The sequence below is a fragment of the Leptosomus discolor genome, chromosome 16, assembly GCF_034619465.1.
Source record: "Leptosomus discolor isolate bLepDis1 chromosome 16, bLepDis1.hap2, whole genome shotgun sequence".
In the NCBI taxonomy this organism is placed as follows: Eukaryota; Metazoa; Chordata; class Aves; order Leptosomiformes; family Leptosomidae; genus Leptosomus; species Leptosomus discolor.
In genome coordinates, this window is record NC_141406.1 from 10,176,520 (window position 1) to 10,189,462 (window position 12,943).

Sequence of the window (12,943 nt, forward strand, 5' to 3'; positions counted from 1 at the left end):
AAACGCAGGCTCAGAAATTGTGCTAAGTGATGGACAGAAAATCACGTCCCTTGTCCAAAAACTGTCACTACTAACATCCAAGCAAAGAAGCATTCTTCTTAAGATCACTCTGTGCATATAAGAAGATAAAAAGCATTTCTCAGCTAAGGTGGTCAGGCAGGCTAGACAGCTGCTGTTTTAAAAAGCAGCAAGCACTAAAGAAAATTAATTTGTACCAAAAGTAAACTGCAAACAAATAAGGACTCCACAAAAACTCTAGCTAATGAAAGATGTTTCTTCCTTTATTATTTTGTAATACTTCTTTCACAGAAACATGGTATTTACAAATATACACATATAGACTGCTGATCATAAAATGTTACTGAAGAATTAGTCAAAAAATCAATTTACAAAAACCAAAAACTTTCCAAAGATATTCTGGCTGAAAAAGTAATGAAATTTCAAGGAGATGCTTCTGTACAGAAAGATAGGTTTTAGCTCCTCGAGTTCTGGTAATAGACGAGTTGTGAACCAAGTGAGCTAAGCTCAGCTGTACATTTGAGATGAGGCAGTTTTTTTTTTTTTTTAATATTGTTCTTTTTCACACAATTTCTTGATGGTCAGTTCAACAGGTCTCAGGAGGCACTAGATGGTATGTTTTTGGAAGCTGCAAGCATTGCTCTCACTTTGGCCATAAGATCCTGCAGAAAGTAAAAGGAAAACAGTCAGGCATGTCTGGGCTTTGAGCAGCGCTAAAGCACGTGACTACAAAAACCTGCCTGAAAGGGTTAGCTTATGCGCCAGTCACATCGAATACTTGGATTCGTGATCATCAGATATTAACAGTCCCTAGGCTAAATGAGTGAAATAATTTACAGAAAGTTCCTACATGACAGCAACTGAAGTCTGTTTTTACTACAACGCAACGAAGTGCATAAATATTTAGAGCAGTTTCTGTACAACAAAAACAAAACACAGGAATCTTTCCAAAACCTGTGATGATCACACAACTATTAACCACTGAAGGTTTAAACAAAAGGAGAAAAAAAAAAAAAAAAAAAAAAGGAGAGAGCTGGTAAGAAGAGCGTGTTAACAATGACTCTATAACAGAAAGCTTTGTTCGTTTGTAAACCTGAACCAAAAATTTACACAGCTTTTTCACATATGACAGTGAGACTGAAACATTAAGACTGTTGTGAAACCAAACAGCAACTCTCAGTCTCCAGTCTCAGTATCCAGTGGGAACAGCATTACAAAAGGAAATGAAATGTCATGTAAACAGCATCGAATAATTGGGCTGCAAAAAACCACCACAAAATAAAGTGTGTATCAATAATGGATCAAAGTTACTTAAAACATCTCTTCACAAATGCAATATAAATGAATTAAAATCCTTGTTTTTTTTAAAGCATTTTTCATCTGATGCTCTCAAAACACTTCACAGGGGAATTCAGCAACATTATTCCACTTTACAGATGTAAGAATCTGAATGAGAAAAGATACTGAATTGGTCAGGGTCAGCCAGCTCACAGGCAGCAAAATAATCTTACTAATAATTCGGTAAATTACATTTCTTTGGGCCCTTAAAGATGAAAAGATGCTAAATTGATCTATGTTGGGAAATATCTTGCAGATTTACAGAAGTTTAATTTCTCTTTTTTTTTTACTCATCGTAAATAGTGACAAAGAATTGTATTTTAATATAGTACAGCTGCACTTCAAGAAAGCAGACTAATATTAAACTACCAAATGCTATGCCATAAGCAACACGTAGCCCAAGAAATATGTGAACCAGTTACCTTTGTCTGAAGGGTATTTGTTTTTAAAGGGTGGGATGTTTACTCTACTTTGAAGACCATGATGTAGTTCATATCTCATTTCTCATACCAGGAATTTCCATGCACTTGTTTGGTAGCCCAAGAAGTGCTACGGCCACTTTCTTTCTCTGGTCCCTATACTTGCTATTTTCTATTTTCCTGAACGCTCCCGGTTTGGGTTTCTCATCAAAAATGGATGAAAGATGGTAAGTAAGGCACTAGTCTACTAGTATTAATTCCCAACTACCACTATTTCTCTAGTGGAACTAAATCTTTGAACTATGTTAATTTATTGAAAGAATAATCTATCCATTGAAAAAAAATGAGAACGTAAAAAGCAACTCTGATTTCACATTGTAAATTTTCCAAAGCATAATTAAGAGCTTTCCTCCTCTAAACTTGGCATATTCAACTGAAAGAAAGCTAAATAGCATGAGGATTCTACGAGGATGAGCGAAATTAAAAATTCTGAAGAGTGATACCATGCAGTAGGTTTCAAAAAAGGAATGGAACTATTTTGAAGGAGGTTGGGTATCTTAAAACCGCATTAGGGAAGTCGAATGCATTTACGTTATTGCACAGCATATACAGGCACACACCTGATATGCCAGGACTCAGCAAACTTGAATATATCAACAAAATCATAACAACAATAGTTCAGAGACGTAAACAGCAACAAGGAAAGGTAAGTGAGTTGAAGATACTGCTTAATGCAAAGCATACGTTTACTTCAGTTTGCAGGAGGACACATATTTTTCCTCTACTGCCAACACCAGAACTTCGCCTTTGCAAGCTATTTCCCCTTCCTTCTTTCTTCCACAGAACTTGTTAAAAGCACTACACAGTAAGAGGGGCTACTGGTAACCGGGGTATTGTAGCATAACGTGGGCTTTCATAGCTTACCAGTGGATATACTGCAGCATAATTGATTTAGTTGGCCTTTAGAGGCTTGATTAAACTTGAAAGGACCGTAGCTAGAGAAGCAACAAAACTGTTTTTCTCATAAGCAAACAGATTAAAAATGACAATGAACGTGTCTCTACACCATAGGCAAAGCTCAGAATTGTACAAGGTATTAAGAGCAGAAAATGGTATGATGGACACACTTTAATTAGGCAACAAGCTCTGAATTTGTTTATTTGTACCTGAGTGATTTTACTCTGCACTGAAGACACAATTGCTGAAGAGATTTGGCCATCTTTTTCCTGAGAAACTCCCCTAAAAAAAGTAAACTTAGAATTAGAAATTTACAATAAGTGTTTTAAAGATGCATTTCACACACCACCATGATTTTGGGTTTTATTGTACAAATCTGTCATATGTTAGTCAACAGTTCTCTCATTCAAGTAGAAGCCATGGTACGTCACAGTGAGAAGAGTCACTCATACAACTGATACAGACACATCTCAACAACAGCCTAGGAATTTTTAACAGGACTGTTCTATGTGCTGTAGAAATAATTTAATCGTGAATCTCGCACCCACTACAATTCAAACCATTCTATTAAAATTCTACTTCAAAGAGCTATCCCACTTAGTGAGAGTTTCCAATCTCTAACTTAGGATCAGGTTGCAGAATTTTCTGCACCGGTTTTACTGTAAGAGTATGTTGAGATGTTTACTCCACCAGGCAACAGAGATCCAATGTCTTCAGTAGACCGATGCACATAGTGCTGTCCTGCCAGTGTCTGCTACTTCTAATAAGTACACATTACACACACACACACACACACAGAGCTTCTCACCATACAAGTTAGGTCACAGTCAAGAGACATCAGCACTGCAGTGTTACAGAAGAGCAGCATATTACCTGGAGCGTTCCTGGCTGGATTCCCTGCTCTCCACAGGAGAGACACTAGTTGAATGTACAGAATTTTTGTGTGTGGATGGTTTTCCTGGTGACATGGATGGTGAAGGAGACCTAGCTTTGGATTTGGTACGTGATCTAGACCGCCTCTTCTTTTTCTTTTCATGGGGACTTCTGCGAGAAGAAAATATTTTATTGAAGGATATTCAAAGCAATATTACAGTAGCTAAACTGAAGTTACTGTTCACAAGTCTAAAAGTTTATGCAGCCCTCTTCCACAGGAAACTTCTCATGCATTCAAGCAAGTATCAGTCTGACCTCAATGCTGCGCTTCTATGGTTGTGCTAAATACTTTCTCAGAAGCTCTTTTGAACATATTGCATCAGGCAACTACTAGTACCTGAGGTTCTCACTTGGAATGCTGCTTCATGGGTACACAGGAATTAGTGGTCAGTATTTGATAGTCTGAAGGACCACAATGAAAAGTCTTTCGGAGACTTGCAGAATAACTTTGCTAGAGGGAAGTTCCTTCCCAAACAACACCAGACACTTACAAACTCTTACATTTCTCACTGTATTCTTTCCCTTACAGTATTCCTAGCTCATAAATGAACAAACTATGGAATCATAGCTATGCAACAGATCTACATGGTAAATCTATGGTTTGTTTGTTTACTTTTTAAAATAAAGTACTGCTTTTCTTGTGATCCAACCTACAATGCAACAAACCCCAGGCTCAAAATTATAAACAAGCTCTTGTATGCCACTCAAACGTAGACCTAGCAACATGTTTTAAGTGCAAACTGTTTATGACTTGGAAATTAGATACACAAATGTTTGTTACTATGAGAGCTGGAACAAAGGACTTACGGATACCTCATATGTTCATTATTGACAGAAGGGGAAAAAAGAGGTATCCTCCTCACGTGCAATATTAAGCTCAAAGAGAATATCTATACATAGTTACGAATTTATGTCTGTATGATTTACATACCAGCATTGATGTTACTGTAATCAGAATTACTAGGGTAATGCCTTCATTACGGTCAGGCAATACCTCACTGTAGGCCTCTCTCTTTAGCATGCAATGCTAGAAGTCTATTGAGAAGAATGTTGTGAAGCTTCTAGAACATCTTAAAACACTGTAAAACTTATATTATCTTTTAAGTATCACATTATTGGCTCCTTTATTTTGATTTTCTTAGAAATTTGCTACTTTAAAAGCAGCTACGCTATAACATATTATATTCCCATACAAATACTGTACACTTCTGATGCTTTGCTTAGAATTGTCAAATACCTGATTTTTAGATAGAATTTATCATTCTAGACTTAAAATTGCAAAACCTCCTTATACTTTTCTTGCATAAATAATCATCAAGTGGCTGAAGAAAAACCCTACAGCTCTAATGGCCTCTAACATTTTCACGACTATACGGAAAACATCAGCTACAAAGTCAGTTCTTCCTTGACTTGCTAATGATGTACTGTAATTGCTCAGTTTCTTAAAACATCACAATGTAATCAAGCTGTGAATATATTTCATACTTAACTCTTGAAACTCTCAGCAAATATTCATCATGCAAGAATATTATTTCACAGTAAGCTTTTTCAGTGTTTTTCATCTCAGATTACGATGAACAACCAGCTGCATGAATGTGTCTATCAATTTTCTGGTTTTAGAACAGTCTACTTGCTAAAACTAGGCTTATTTTACAATATTTTTCTAGGTACAAAAGCTAGCATAAAAGAATTATGCATATTCTCTGTGGAAAGTAATTCACTGCAGTCAGATTAAAATGCTAATTTACATTAGACTTCTTTTTAAAGTGACTATGATGGCAACTGCGGCACAGAGTAAGTGGAAGAAAAAACAACTTGTTATATTTATTCTGAAGTACACCTCATTCTACAAGCAGTGAGCCAGTAATTCCCAAACAAGACAAAACAAAGCATAGCTTGCTAGTTCTTACAGATTTTCTTCTGGAAATATACCTAAAAATTTACAAGCAATGCTAGCTATTCAGCATCACGACTGGTATCAGATTAATGCCCCAAGCAAGTTTAAAACACGGCAGTATTTATTAATTCTATTTTCAGTCCTCTGACGGTACTGGATTCTAAAGCTTGCCTACTTCATAGCGTAAGTAGTTAATAAAAACCACTCAGTTGACTGCTGTCATTAAGACTGAAACCTTCTCTCAGGTATCAGGCAAAATATATACTACTCACTCACAGAAAGCCCAAGTAAACTAATTAGTTTTTAACAGACCTGGAATCCAAACCTTGCTTCCACGACACCATGGCGGAGTTTACTCCATAACTGAAGATGAAAACTGGTCATCACAGCATCTACATTTTTACTTGAAAACTTGTCAGTCCTAACAGGGCTGAAACAGTAGGCTTTCTGCAATCAGCAATGCAAAATATCCTCATCTATGTTTAACTACAATAGTCTTTCCTCAGTCTACATTTTTTGCCCTGACACATTTTATTGTCTAGTGTTCTGTTTTCCTGTTTGAGGCCTAACAAAAGTTTACAGTTTCCACCTACATAAACAGTATTGGTTGAAGAGGAATCTAGTTGGTTTCAAAATTGTCATTGTAATGTACCACTTGGAGTGGCATAACTCTAAAAATAATCTAGAGCTTAAAATGCTGAATGGACAGACCAGTACTGCATTAAAAATTGCATAGGGCTGTGAAAAAATTCTTGGGGGTGTTTATAGGAAGAAAAACATTTTAAGCTTCCGTATCTTTTCTGTTTAACCAAATTTGCCTGCTGAATTCCACAGAAGCCTCTATTATCCTGAGCTGATGAATGTGAAAAACTGAATCAGCTGAAGTATACTGATGAAGTTCTCAGTCATACATACCACACATCAACTGATCAGAGGCTGTCAAGAGAGGGAAAGTTATCTTAAGAAACAACAGAAATTTTTTAATAATCATAAAGTTGAAAGTCATCTCTGCTTCTTATTCCACAAGAGATATGGAGAAACAGATTACACACTAAATCTTCACTGTGGAGAAAAATTCAGCCTAGTGACTTCAATGTGTTGGGCTTTGTGTACACTTTAGGTGTACAAATACAAGCATGAAAAATTTTCACTTCTTTGCATGTTGACACAAAACATTAGACACACAGAACATTTCAAAGTCTTCTGGGCACACGCTTTGCAGTTGTTTTTCTTCTGCAGCTGGTGGGCTGAAATAACAGTTGGTGTGCCTTTTTGACTATAATAGGTTCAGAGAGACTATATGCAAGGTGCTCTCAAAAAAGGCACCTCTTGATTCACATTTCACATTCCACTCTGCCAGTAAAATAATTGCTAAATATAAAGCACACTGTTTGCTAAACTGGAGTTTCCCCTTATTTGGGCAGATATGTCAAGCAACACCAGTAGGCATAACATAATACCACTATACTACCTCTGTGCAGAGGTCATATAACTTGCACAAGCAGAGCATAAGAAAATGACCCAACAAGAAGGAAATATGAAAGTTCAAATAAAATCTGAACTCTCACAGCTAGGAGACAGTAGCATATTAACACTCACTGATTTGGTTGTACATTTAGTGTTCAAAAATATGCAAGAACGGGGGAAGAAGATGACTGCTTCTGTTTTTTTCTACACAGAAGTATTTGCCTATTAAAAAACAAAGCTCCAGAACACAAAAACACATCAGGCAATGTTTAACAGTCTCTTACAGTGCCGGGACGTAACCTTCCCCAGGACCAGGTACACTTACTTGGAACGTGGGCGTTTCCTACTATTTCCAGGACTATTACTAATGCGGTAAGCTGTTGGAACACTTCTTTCATCTCTCCGCCTTTCTGGTGTGTGAGCCCTTCTCCTAGGTGACCTTGATCGTGACCTGAGCAGGAAAAAAACATCCAAAAGTTTGCTTTTTGTTACTTATTACTTTTATTTCAGTGGAATTGTGCTGTCACCAAACACAAATATAACACCTTTCAAATGCCTATTTTATCCCAACATGGGGTATTCAGTGTCCAAGACTTGTCAGCTGCATAAAAAGTTCTTACCCATCCAAGACATTTAGGATGAAATTATCCATTGCTTTTCATTCCCAATGGGGAGTGGAGGGAAAAACGCAATTATTTTTTGATATTGTGTGTTAATGTCAGCTTCTGTATTAGTAGGCGGGGAAGTTTTACTTGAGTCCAGTCACCTTTTGTGGTAACAGGGTTTACTGACATTGGCATGTGGAAGTTCAATTTGGCTCGAAGCCTGGGATTGTCAGGCCTGACCTTGCCTTCTCAAATTAGTGGTGTGTTTTCAGAACTGCTGCATCACAGAGATAAATACAAGTTTTTTGTTTTCAGCACATCTCCAGCACTGACAAGTCCAGGATATTTTATCCCTGATGCTGCAGAATAATCCTAGCATAGCCAATATTTTCACCTGTGCAAGTGACCAACAACCCATGATTGGCATTGTTTGGCACTAGCACTTCGACTCGAGATATTTTTCCTAGGAAAGTGAGAGAGGGAAAGAGAAGGAGATCAAGAGGGGAGAAAAGAAAGCATGCCCAGTTAAGATCAGAGATCAACTTAGGAGCTTAACTCTTTTTCTCTATGATTTGGAACTAAGCGGATGTGCAAGTGCAACGTGAGTATTTCTTAGTAACAAAATAAATGGAATGAGAAAAATCCCAAAAGATGGAGGGGAAGGGGGGGAGATGGAGAAAGGGACAATTCAGGGACCCAGCTTGGAGAAAAGAAAAAAACACACCCCAAATCTGCCCAAAATTCCTAATAGTAACGTTTTTTTCTCAATAAAATATATAGTTCTAGTAATTTTACTTCTACTTGCTTATTTATTTTAAAGCCTTTCTTATTTATTTACTATAGGTATGTCATTCCATGTATACCAAACGTCCATGTCCTTCAAAATACCTAATTTGCAGTGACTAAAAGACAAGCCATTTGTGAAATCACTTATCTTCTCCAGACTCGCTCCATATATATATAATATATACACACACACACTTCTGAGCCATTTCTCTTACACCTACAACAAAAGAGATCAACTGAAAATGAAAAAAAGTAATCACAATGCAGTTAGGTGCTGCAAACTAACTGCTTTGTCACTTAGAAATCTGATCTTTACCAGGCCATTCAGAAGGATTAAAAAAGGAAAAAAACCAACAGATTATAAAGTTTGAGGTCAGTCAGACACCTTGACATTTTACCAGGATTTCCCTCAAAAGAGCTCCAGCAGTCAAATCTTTTCGTTGTCGAAGTTGCCTGATAATTTTCCCGCTCTGTTGCTGCTGCCATTGATGAGCTGTTCAGACTTGGCTCCATGCTCAGTGTCCCTGTGGATGCTGTGAGTCTGTGATACGGAGGCACACACTTCACATTCAGAATAAAATGTCCTAGTTTTGGTATTAACTAGAATCCTGAAAAGGCTCAGTCCCTTAACCAAAAGCTGAACCTTAGTGAAACATGCCTACATGGACCAGCCTAAAAAAAGTCCAAACAATCAGAAAGAAAAAGGCATTAGCTTCATTTTCATGAACTGACGTTTGTGGTTCTACAACATTCTTCCGATCACCAAATGTTAACAACTTCAGCCATTAGCTTCAAACAATTAAAAACAGCTTAACAGTTTTATTGCAATACATCAATTATTACTTTCATTAGACTTATTTCCAAAGGCAGCCTACTCCTTTAAAGTCAATGTCTCTTGTGTTTAGTAGCGTCCCAAACGTTCAAAGGGTTACGAAGCTTGGCGTGTCTCATTGCAAAACAGGAATTAAAACTACGTGAATAGGCACTGCCTCAGCAATGAGTAAATCAGTTCGGAAGGAGAAAAAGAAACCCCAAACAACTTTTTTTACAAAGGACAGCTACTTCCAAGTCTCTTCAAATCCTAACATTGAGGCAAAAAGTCTCATACAAACACACAGGCAGGCGTACTCTACCCAAACTCACTGAAAAATAACCTGTTAATAAGGTATGCCACTACTAATTACTGTTCATTAACTAGATAACGTATGTGGCTTAGTCCTACTCTATTACTAGACAGCATAAAGAAAAATGATCAATATCGAAGAGAAGTTTAGACTTTCCATCTCTAGTTTAAAATGAACATCCAAATTTCACCTAAGCAAGTCATTCAGTACGTAACGAGCGCCTCCGCTCCCTTCTCCTCCTCTCCCATGCACACAAACCACACTGACACACACCAGAAGAGCACGCTGAAAACGCCAGTGACTGACAACCTGCACTTCTTTAAAGAGCACCACTGTCAGGTACATTTCACATCAAACTTTTTAATGGTGCTTTGAAGTCGATTAGAAAAAAAGACCCTGATGAAGCATTTACTACAGATGACCAAAAGGGACCCGAAGCTGTTTGTTTTCTAAGATAGATTTAACAAATGAGCCCCATCCCTGACATTAAGTACTCGCTTGCAATAACTAATTATCTCTTGGAGACTAACAGCACCAAAGCAACCTGTGCTGCAATACCTTACAGCACTTTTGGACATGGCTTACAGTTTCCATGACTTTTGTTTAACTTTAATCTGTCACGTTGATTAGAACTAAAACTGTATGATACCAGGAGCTTTATGGGACTAATTTTGGTACAGAAATTTTGTTTCAGCAAATAACATGCATCTATATAGAGAATTGCTGTTAGCACACCACATGCAGCAATTAAGCCAGTATATCTGGGTTCTGGAATGCACAGCTACAATTTTTTAAACTTGTTTCTGTAAAACAGGTTTGGTTGTGCTACCCAGAAAAATGAATATCCAAAACACGCTTTGAATCAACTTCATGTTATTTGAACAGAATTTTTCAACTTTAATACTGCTGAAGATGCATTAGAAAAGATAAAAAAAATGCGACAGTACAAAAATTGTATCTTAGCACCAAAGACTGTTTTTAAACGCAGTCTCTAGACCTCTAACAACGAAAAAACAAATTATAAACAAGCGATATAAAAAGGTATACAGAGAAGTATATTGCAAAGTTCATCTGTAGGATTTCTAAGCACAATATGCATTTTGAAAAAAATAAATGAAGCAACACAAACGAAAAAGAAAGAGCTTGAAAAGTATACTGAACATCACTTGAATAAAGAGCAAAGAAAGTTACTACGAATTTCTGTGTTTAACTTCACTTCCCACATCTCATTCCCTATTAACTTGTCACGGTAAGTTATACGGTAAAGGTGTTTTAAATCTTACTTTTTGAAACAACTTATACCATTAAATAGTAACTACTCAAAGTGTTTTTAAACAGAGGCTCAACTAACGTTTATATGGAAACCTCACAAAAATGGAAGGCTTTAAGACTGTTCCCCAAATACAGGGCATGTGTTGAGTGGCCACTACTACAATTTAGAGATTGCAATGCATTATCATCTGAATGCAATACAGTTTAATGAAAAATTATGAAATACGCATAGTTTCTCTTTTGGCTATCACAATTAACTTAAATATCATAGTTTAAATAAGTTCAAATCCAAAATACTTAGATTCACTGTGCAGATACTTCAAACCTAACAAGCTACTCTCTAAGAAGGTTATGGAGGTTTGTTTATTAATATCTTCTTTGTTATTCTAAATTATTTCATTAACAGGAACTGGAGCAGTAATTACTTCAGAAAGGGAAAATTCCAGCTTTTTTCAGTCCACTCTTGAGGAAAAATAAAGCATCCACAATCATTTTATATTGAGATTTGTAGGTTAGAATATACATTTTGAACAGAATAAAATAAGGCAACAAAATCTCAAACATACTTTAGACTGAGACATTCAAATAAAGCCCAGTTACTCAAAATACGGATATTCCAGTATATAATTTAGCATCAATGTCCGCGCCACAAAGGCTCTTTCTAAGCACCATCCACTTAATACAAGACGAACACATTAAGCTCCATAAATAGTTTACACTTTATCCCAGGAGGGTATGACTCTCTACACAACCATTCAGCAGTAAGCTGTAACATCCAATGTTCTGGGAATTCAGTGAAAAAAATTGTTCTAGGTGAAGCTCTGGTCAAACTGAAGAGCAAAAACATGTGAAAGGCACCATGTTTTGAAAGAGATGAGAACACATGGAAAAAATTTTCTCTGCATCAACACTACATACATAAATAAATTTAAAAAATAAAGAAAAAACAGTTGTATCTTCTAGCTAGACAACAACATTTGCCTAATTTTGGCAATTACTAAGACAAGGCATTATTTTTGCCTAAACATTTGAGACACAAAATACACCAGTACCTGACCAAGATATGAATCAGCCTCACACTCTTGATTACCATATAATCATAGAACGGTTTGGGTTGGAAGGGACCTCAAAGATCATCTAGTTCCAACCCCCCTGCCATGGCAGGGACACCTCCCACTAGACCAGGCTGCTCAAGGCTCCATCCAACCTGGCCTTGAACGCTGCCAGGGAGGGGGCAGCCACAACTTCCTTAGGCAACCTGTGCCAGTGTCCCACCACCCGCAGGGTGAAAAGCTTCTTCCTCACAGCTAGCCTAAACCTGCCCTCTCCCAGCTTCCAACCATTACCCCTCGTCCTATCACTACATGCCCTTGTAAAAAGTCCCTCCCAGCCTTGCTGTAGCCCCCTGCAGGTACTGGAAGGCCGCTCTAAGGTCTCCCCGGAGCCTTCTCTCTTCCAGGATGAACAAACCCAACTCTCTCAGCCTGTCCTCTTAGGAAACATGTTCCAACCCTCTGACCATCTTGGTAGCCCTTCTCTGGACTTGCTCCAACAGCTCCTTGTCTTTCTTGTGTTAGGGGCTCCAGAGCTGGACGCAGTATTCCAGGTGAGGTCTCACAAGGGTAGAGCAGAGGGGCAGAATCACCTCCTCTGACCTGCTGGCCACACATCTTTTGATGCAGCCCAGGATACGGTTGGCTTTCTGGGCTGCAAGCACACACTGTTGGCTCATGTTCGTTACTCTACAAATTTTCTGGCTTCATGAGCAAAGGTTTTAATTTTGGAAATACAGTGAGCATGTCAAGGCGTCGCAAACACCTTTCTTTGTATGTGAGACCATGTGGACCCTAATTAGAAAGTCAGGGCTAGAAAACACTTCAAGAAGTAAGACTATACAATACTCTCCCAACTATAATACTATTCTGTGATTCTTCATACATAAATTTACCACAATGGAATGTTCACAAGCTGTATTAACCACTTTTACCGCTAAGACACTGTGAAAAACTTTCTAGGCTCTGTTACCAATATAAATCCATTACTTACTGCCGAAACCCCAAGGACTGAAGAAGAATGTTCTATTCCCTCTTTTTTGCCATACATGAAGACTCAGTTAATCTTCCTTCA

At 37.6% G+C, this 12,943-nt stretch overlaps 1 protein-coding gene across 4 annotated transcripts in view; it reads right to left on the reverse strand.

Moving 5' to 3' along the window:
- Positions 1–260: 260 nt before the first annotated feature.
- SFSWAP (splicing factor SWAP) overlaps positions 261–12,943 on the reverse strand; it is a 50,482-nt gene continuing 37,799 nt past the window's right edge. For 2 of the 4 annotated variants that reach the window (XM_009948625.2, XM_086474037.1), the window contains 5 exons: positions 8,806–8,961; positions 7,355–7,480; positions 3,606–3,776; positions 2,942–3,014; positions 261–680 (listed from right to left, as the gene is read on the reverse strand). In XM_009948625.2, the coding sequence (XP_009946927.1) occupies positions 615–680; positions 2,942–3,014; positions 3,606–3,776; positions 7,355–7,480; positions 8,806–8,961 (592 nt within the window). In that variant the 3' untranslated portion in view covers positions 261–614. Of the gene's footprint in view, positions 681–2,920; positions 3,015–3,605; positions 3,777–7,354; positions 7,481–8,607; positions 8,638–8,805; positions 8,962–12,943 lie in introns of all 4 variants that reach the window. The other 2 variants (XM_086474035.1, XM_086474038.1) reach the window with 2 other exon arrangements.